At 48.0% G+C, this 7,806-nt stretch overlaps 1 protein-coding gene across 1 annotated transcript in view; it reads left to right on the forward strand.

Annotated features, from left to right (window-relative positions):
• malrd1 (MAM and LDL receptor class A domain containing 1) overlaps positions 1-7,806 on the forward strand; it is a 69,350-nt gene that overhangs the window by 40,618 nt on the left and 20,926 nt on the right. The window contains exon 21 of the mRNA XM_056299229.1: positions 6,161-6,341. Coding sequence (XP_056155204.1) covers positions 6,161-6,341 — 181 coding nt within the window. The remainder of the gene's footprint in view (positions 1-6,160; positions 6,342-7,806) is intronic.

A 7,806-nucleotide genomic window follows, 5' to 3' on the forward strand; every position in this document is an offset into this window, starting at 1 on the left:
ACCTTATACAAGAGCACCAGCTGTCAGGTTGATGCTAGGTATGGCAGAGTACATAGTGTGTACATGTGTGTGAGAAAGTTAATGTTATTAGTGATGAGATAAAAGATCCATCAGTTTCCAGAATCAAAGTGTCTGCCTTGCTTGTTGCTGACATTACAACAATCCAAAATGTGTCTTTTCCACACATACATCATCATCATGGTGTCTGCTCATGCAGAGCCCATGATCGTTGTTCCCCCGGGACCAAGTCGGGGGATGATGGATCGATCTCCATGTGTTTATTTGTTCTTTACACTGCTGGTCAGATTTCAACTAAACTCGATGAATAACGCGTCTCACCTTTGGGTTTTAACATATTTTAATAGGTTTGGTTGGCACGAGGGGGATACCACACTGATTATTGCTTGTTCATCCATGTGTCCCGTGTGATATCCAGTCACTGCTGAACAGATTGTTGATTTAAACTCGTCTAACTGAGGAGTGTCATCACTGTTGTGGCGTTTTGGTTTTTTTTAACATGATAAGTCATTTAACACAGCGCTGTGTAGCTTGTTTAAACTACTCTACCTAGATTGTTTGCCCTTTTCTTTATCCATGTGTGACGTGATATCCAAATTAGCTCTAATTAGGTTTTGATAAAGCTATGCAATGGCACATCTAACCCGTGCTCTTGTTTTTTAGGGATGCTCTGATATCACTTTTTCCTTCCTGATACTGATTTTGAGTACAAATCTTCAAGTATATGCTCATACCGAGCACTCATTGGATCCATTACTTTTGCTTAACAGTGCAGACTTAGGCCATTAGTCTGGGGTCAACGGGCAAAATATTTGAGAACCACTTTTTTTTTGCACCGTTAAAGAAATACATGCTTCCATGTGCCAAAAGTACAATCATCCGTCCATCCATCCATTATCCAAGCCACTTATCCGATTTCGGGTCACGGGATGCTGGAGCCTATCCCAGCAGTCATTGGGCGGCAGGCAGGGAGACAGCCTGGAAAGGCTGCCAGTCCATCACAGGGCCAAAAATACAATCAATCAAGCCAGTATGCTTTTAGTTATGACATGTTACACATGTCTTTTGGTGTCAGATTTTAGTCTTGGATAAAATCTCTGACAACGATACTCGGTTTTATCGATCGGACCCTTTTCCGTCGACAGTGAGTCATGAATAAAGCTCATTCTATCCTGTGTGATCCAGCACTCGTACCGCACCCTGCCTGCCGTTCAATGGCTGCCCTCTGGTAGGGACCTCAGCTGCTCAAGTTACTATTAAACGGAAGGCCCCCTTCGTCCCTGAAGCCATCAGGCTTTTGAACAACACTAGCCTCCACCCCCCCCTCCTTTCCCGTGACTGGCACTGATTTTGATAGCCCTTCACCGTCTATCTCCGCCTCTGTTTGCACTTTACTGGGGCATCAATCACCCCCGCTGGTGCTACTGCATGTGCTGCGTTTCATCTGTGTGTCGAATTCCCATGCAGATACTTAGCAATTACCTGCCCCTTGGGAACGAGTAGTTTCTTACCTTGAAGTGAATTGAATTGCACCATAAAGACTCCTGACAAGTGGATGGGGCCTCTCTTCCTCTCTTGTTAGTTCCTATTTTTCTGCGCTGTGCACAGACAGAAAGCTGTTCCTCCCAAACGGCTTTACTTACTTGCCAATTGAGACATTCTGATTTACAGGGAGGCCCTCCTGTGGTATTCTTAAATAAGCTACTTTATTTTTTAAGCCCTTTCTGTTCATCCGCTTTGTGATTTTGATTTTTTTTGTGATTTTTTTGGGGGAGGGGGTTGCACAAACTTGACGAAAAATAACAAAAGACTCAAGCTGGTGCTAGAACCTAAAATTGTAATTCTGGTGCGTGCCTCCCCCCTCCCCTCAGGCATGTCTGTGGGGCCTGGGTTATTTATTTATCCCCCTACCCCCACCCACTCACCCACTCACTCACTTACTTTTATCTCTTCAATTGTATCCGGCCAATTACCCCACTCTTCCGAGCCGTCCCGGTCACTGCTCCAGCCCCCGCTGCCGATCAGGGGGTGGGGGGGGCCGCAGACTACCACATGCCTCCTCCGATACATGTGGAGTTGCCAGCCGCTTCTTTTCACCTGACAGTGAGGAGTTTCCACCAGGGGGATGTTGCGCGAGGGAGGATCACGCTATCCCCCCCCCCCCCACTACCAAACAGGTGCCACGACCGACCAGAGGAGGCGCTAGTGCAGCGACCAGGACACATACCCACATTCCACCCACAGACTCGGCCAAGTGTGTCTGTAGGGACGCCCGACCAAGCCGGAGGTAACATGGGGATTCGAACCGGTGATCCCCGTGTTGGTGGGTAATGGAATAGACCGCTACGCTACCCAGATGCCCCTGGGGCATGGGTTATTTTATTGACGATATGCGCAAATAGATGGAAAATGGAAAATCGGGGAGGTTAACTCTAGTCATGGGATAAGATGGTGGAATCACACACACACACACACACACGTATGCATGTACACACCCACATGATGAGTGTGTGTTGAGTTCAGAGGTCATCAAACAGTCCTATTGGATACTGAGTGGACTATGTGCATGTGTGTACCTGTATGGATGAGAGGGAGGTGAAGCGGGGGAAGCCAGGGACCCCCTTTTCATCTTCTCGATGCCGTCGTCATTGGGTCAGCCATGGCACTGTAAATCACAGCAGGCTCACAGATGTCCAAGTGGCTTCAAAGACATTAACACATACAGATTATGCCTGAGAGCCATAATTCAGCGTCCACAGCGCTTAGTCTTCGAATATTCCTCACGGCAAGACTGCAAAACACACACACACACACACAGAGACAAAACGCACCGTGTGCGCGTCTGAAAACACGGTGGTCTAAATACGGTACGAAGTAGCCGGCAGTTCATCTTCAAAAGCTGTGTGAGAACAAAGGGAGTCGTGGTAATGGCTCCAGAGACTTCAGTGGGCCCGGGTGGAAACGGCGAGTGGGGAGGGAAGCGACTGTGTTTATCAGGCTTTGCTCGCTAAGCGTTGCCCCTGTGAAGTTCGCTACAAGCTTGATAGGCCTGTCTATTTATATCATCCTGCAAACTGCCCCTACCGGCACTCATTCACCACACCGATGACAACCCTCAGGTAACAGGCTACTGCAGCTCTGCCCAGCGGTAAACATCGGGAGGGGGGGGGGGGCATCAGTTTTACATATTACAGTGTACAATTTGAAAGCACCAAATAGCACATTTGTATGTATGTGTGTGTGTGTGTGACTGCAATGTAACGTCAATCGATGTGTCTTTTACAGCTGGTCGTACTTGAGCTATTTACTTTTTTTGGGGGGGGGGGGTCTCCTTTTTTCTCCCCAACTGTATCCGGCCAATTACCCCACTCTTCCGAGCCGTCCCGGTCACTGCAGACTACCACATGCCTCCTCCCATACATGTGGAATCGCCAGCCGCTTCTTTTCACCTGACAGGGAGGAGTTTCACCAGGGGGACGTAGTACGTGGGAGGATCATGCTATTCCCCCCCAGTCCCCCCTCCCCCCTGAACAGGCGCCCCGACTGACCAGAGGAGGCGCTAGTGTGGCGACCGGGACACATACCCACATCCGGCTTCCCACCCGCAGACACGACCAATTGGGACGCCCGACCAAGCCGGAGGTAACACGGGGGATTCAAACCGGGGGTCCCTGCGTTGGCAGTCAGTGGAATAGACTGCGACGCTACCCGGACGCCCTAGCTATTTACTTTTTGAGCCAATGTGAATTAACCCACTGTTATGTTTACAAGAAGCGACTAGAGAGCAAGTGGGTTATTTGTAATATCCACTCGGTGTGTTGTGACAGTGTTCTCTGGCATCTGGTGCTTACATACAATGCTGGATTTGAGTCCCGTCCGCTGTGCGGTAATACAAATATCGACTATCCCACAGAGAAGACATAGTATATGGGTCCATCACATCTCAGCTGTGACAACGTAGACTTCTAGATCGACCCCATAATGACAACTGGCACTCTCCCTGCAAAGCAACATAGCTTCACAACGCCTAAATAGAAAAGGAGGTGGATGCAGCCTGAAATGAAGGTGAGTCGATAGCAGAACAGCAGCCAGCGGTCCCATAAAATGAAAGAGCCATGAATATAAATTGGATTTCAGCTTAGCGGATCGTTCAGCGTAGTAAGACATAAGGGATTTCAGGATTTAGGTCCAAGTGAAGAAAAGTATTTTTACAGTGATTAGTACAACTTTCTCAGTTCTTTCTGGCTTCTGGGTGGTCGTCCGCTGCGATGTGTTCTCGCTCATCGCCGTACACAAGGTGAACTCGGTTGCGTCGCCTTAGCCGTGACCTCACAGGTGGATTCGACTGAATAAATACCCCTTGACGTCATATCGAGATATCGAGTTGGAATTTCGCCGTTATCACACACCCGTCCATCTCTTCAAGGCTGATTTCACGGATTGAGCTTTTACTCTGTCTGTGACATAAATCTGGATAAATCCTGCTGTAAACGGTCTACTAATCTGTGCTTTACTCACAATAACAAGGCTACTCCTGACCAGGCCACTCTTGGCACAAGGCGGCGGATACAGGCGGTGCACACCTCACCCAAGGGTGCATTTTAATAGGCTTTCAAACTGTGGACGACTTTGCCTGTCCTCTGTTTTGAGTAGATTATGTCAGAGCACTTTCACTGCAGTCAACCCTTCAGCCATGATTTCCAACTTCAACAACCGAAAGCTTTTGACATGTGAGAATTGCCGTGCGGGCTTAGACTGCATAGTTGGTTTGCCTTCTAGGCTGCAATGACCGGAAAGTTTGGCATTCAAGACTGAAACTATTGAAAACCAAGTTACTGGCACGAGGAAGTGGACCTGTGGTAATTCTGTTGTTTCCAAAAAGACCAGAGGAACAGGGAGTCATGAAGCTGTGATTTCAGGGGTAATCTGGTCCTTCACTAATGATTCACTAATTGCTGGTAGAAAAGTACCTCCTCCCACTGTCTTCTTCTCCATCAAACACTCTCTGACCCGAATATGAAGTGAGTTTTATCAAATGCTGCTGTTAGGCCAAGTGAGAGAGAAAGAGGGACAGAGATGCTATTTCTCTACGTGTGTGTGTGTGTGTGTGTGCTTGAATTTGATGAAATATCTCAAAAAACACACCAAATGATGAGCTACGCCTTTTCCAATAATGGGCAGAAGCACAAATATCCTAAAGAGAAAGCATGATTGATGTTGAACCAAATCTTAGGTAAGTTTAGGTCTAGATTTAGTTTAGGCCATGTGTTAAGACTGGTCTTTTCATACAATTAGCCTTTTTTGTAAGGGCGGCACAGTGGCGCAGTGGTTAGCGCGGTCGCCTCACAGCAAGAAGGTCCTGGGTTCGAACCCCGAGGTAGTCCAACCTTGAGGGTCATTCCGGGTCATCCTCTGTGTGGAGTTTGCATGTTCTCCCCGTGTCTGTGTGGGTTTCCTCCGGGTGCTCCGGTTTCCTCCCACAGTCCAAAGACATGTAGGTCAGGTGAATTGGCCGTACTAAATTGTCCTTAGGTGTGAATGTGTGTGTGTGATTAACAACTGGCTTGATTGATTTTTGGTCCTGTGGTGCACTGGCGGCCTGGCCCGGGTGTCTCCCTGCCTGCTGCCCAGTGCCTGCTGGGATAGGCTCCAGCATCCCCGTGACCCTGAGAGCCGGATAAGTGGTTTGGATAATGGCTGGATGGATGGATAGTTAAGGTAATTCAGGTCAATGCAATGTCCCCTACCAACTTTTATGCTTTAGGAAAGCATAACAGAATTACACATATACCCTTTAAATCTTGTGTGTGAATGTGTGTGTTTCGGGCCATCTGTCTGGCTGTGTTTTTCCAGAAAAGCTTTGCCATTTGGAAGCAAGTCAAAATATAAGGCCCCTGCCCCCTGTTTGCCTGCTAATTTGCTCACTATCAGCTGGCTCGGTAGAGCCATGTGATGGATCATGGTTTTTCTAAAGGATGTGGAGTGGAGGAACCCGTCTTCTTTGCTCTAGACATGCAACTGGAAAATTTCAGCATCTTGCTTTCATGCGTCTCAGAATAATCAGCCCTGTCCACTCTGAGGCGCTTTGAAAGGCTGTTATTATTGACGTTTTGTGGCTGTCAACTCTCCCTCTCTCCACCAGACGGAGAACAACCTGTGGGAAGCCTGGAACAAGACGGGCCACCAAGGGAACAGATGGAACAGAGCTGAGGTCCCGCTCAGGAAGCTGAGGGACTTCGAGGTGATCTTCGAGGGGATCCGCTCGAGGGATGTGAGTTGGGGGGCGGCCCTGGATGACCTGGAGTTCATGAACTGTGCCCCCAGTAAGTGTTACGGATCACAAGCGTGCCCATTTTGTTCTGTATTTAGCAGTGCCCAACACATAACCTGAGTAGCTCGGTTCCAGACTCCTGAATCGTTATTCCCATTTATTTTCCCTCGGCCCGTTCTTGTTTCGAATTTTGTGGAATGATTAGGGATGGACGGGTCGATCGCAAAATATCGATACTACAGATACCAGGTCTTGTTTTTTTTTTTTTTTTGTGTGGATTTTTTCTCCCCAATTGTATCCGGCCAATCACCCCACTCTTCTGAGCTGTCCCAGTCGCTGCTCCACCCCCTCTGCTGATCCGGGGAGGGCTGCAGAATACCACGTCTCCTCCGATACATGTGGAGTCGCCAGCCACTTCTTTTCACCTGACAGTAAGGAGTTTTGCCAGGGGGATGTAGCACGTGGGGGATCACGCTATTAACTCCAGTCCCCCCCGCCCCAAACAGGTGCCCCAACCGATCAAGAGGAGGCGCTAGTACAGTGACCAGGACACATACCCACATCCGGCTTCCCACCCGCAGACACGGCCGATTGTGTCTGTAGGGACGCCCGACCAAGCCGGAGGTAACACGGGGATTCGAACCAGCGATCCCCGTGTTGGTAGGCAACGGAATAGACTGCTATGTTACTCAGACACCCAGGTCTCACTTTTGAAGATCGATTCTAGCCTCAATAGGATCGATACCAGTTTAAGATTTCATCAAAGAGCAGAACTGTCTGTGCACACAACGTCCTGTTGTTAACACATCTTAGTGCATGCACTCTTTGCTTCTCCGCCGCTGTTGTCGTGTCGTGCGCACAAACAGCGAACATGAGCAGCGGCGAGCACCCTGACTACTGGCACCAATTGCTGGGTTTCAGTCACACGACTTTTGGCCGGTGGTTTTGCTTCCAGTAAGTTCAAGAATCAAGAAGAACTTCATTGTCATTATGCCAAGCACAAGGAAATTGCAGGTGCGTCAACCTCAAAATGGTGCATATATAAAAGAGATAAGAAATATAAAATATCAGCAATAAAAAGTACAGATTTTAAACAATATTAGTGCAAAATCTAAGTAATATATATATATAGTATATATATAATATAATAAAAAATATAAATATATAAAATATAAGTGCAAAATGAGGTATAAAATACAATACAGTTAACGATAAAATACAACCTACGAGGTGCAAAATCATCATCAGCAAAAACGCAGTGGACAGATATGAAGTGGCTTAAAGTGACATGTGAGTAAATATTGCAAATATCGCGCGTGGCCCAAGGTGGCAGCACGTCAGTCTCGTCGGGCTGAAGAGATGTCTGAGTTCATTAGTGCCACAGCTTTTGGAGGAAGCTGTTTTTCGGCCTCTCTGTGCGTGCGCGGGTTGATCTGAAGTGCCAACCTGATTGGGGGGGCTGAGACAGGTGGTGTCCAGGGTCTGTCGTGTCTTTTATGACGTTCTTAGCCCTCCAC

Source organism: Lampris incognitus, chromosome 19, assembly GCF_029633865.1.
Source record: "Lampris incognitus isolate fLamInc1 chromosome 19, fLamInc1.hap2, whole genome shotgun sequence".
In the NCBI taxonomy this organism is placed as follows: Eukaryota; Metazoa; Chordata; class Actinopteri; order Lampriformes; family Lampridae; genus Lampris; species Lampris incognitus.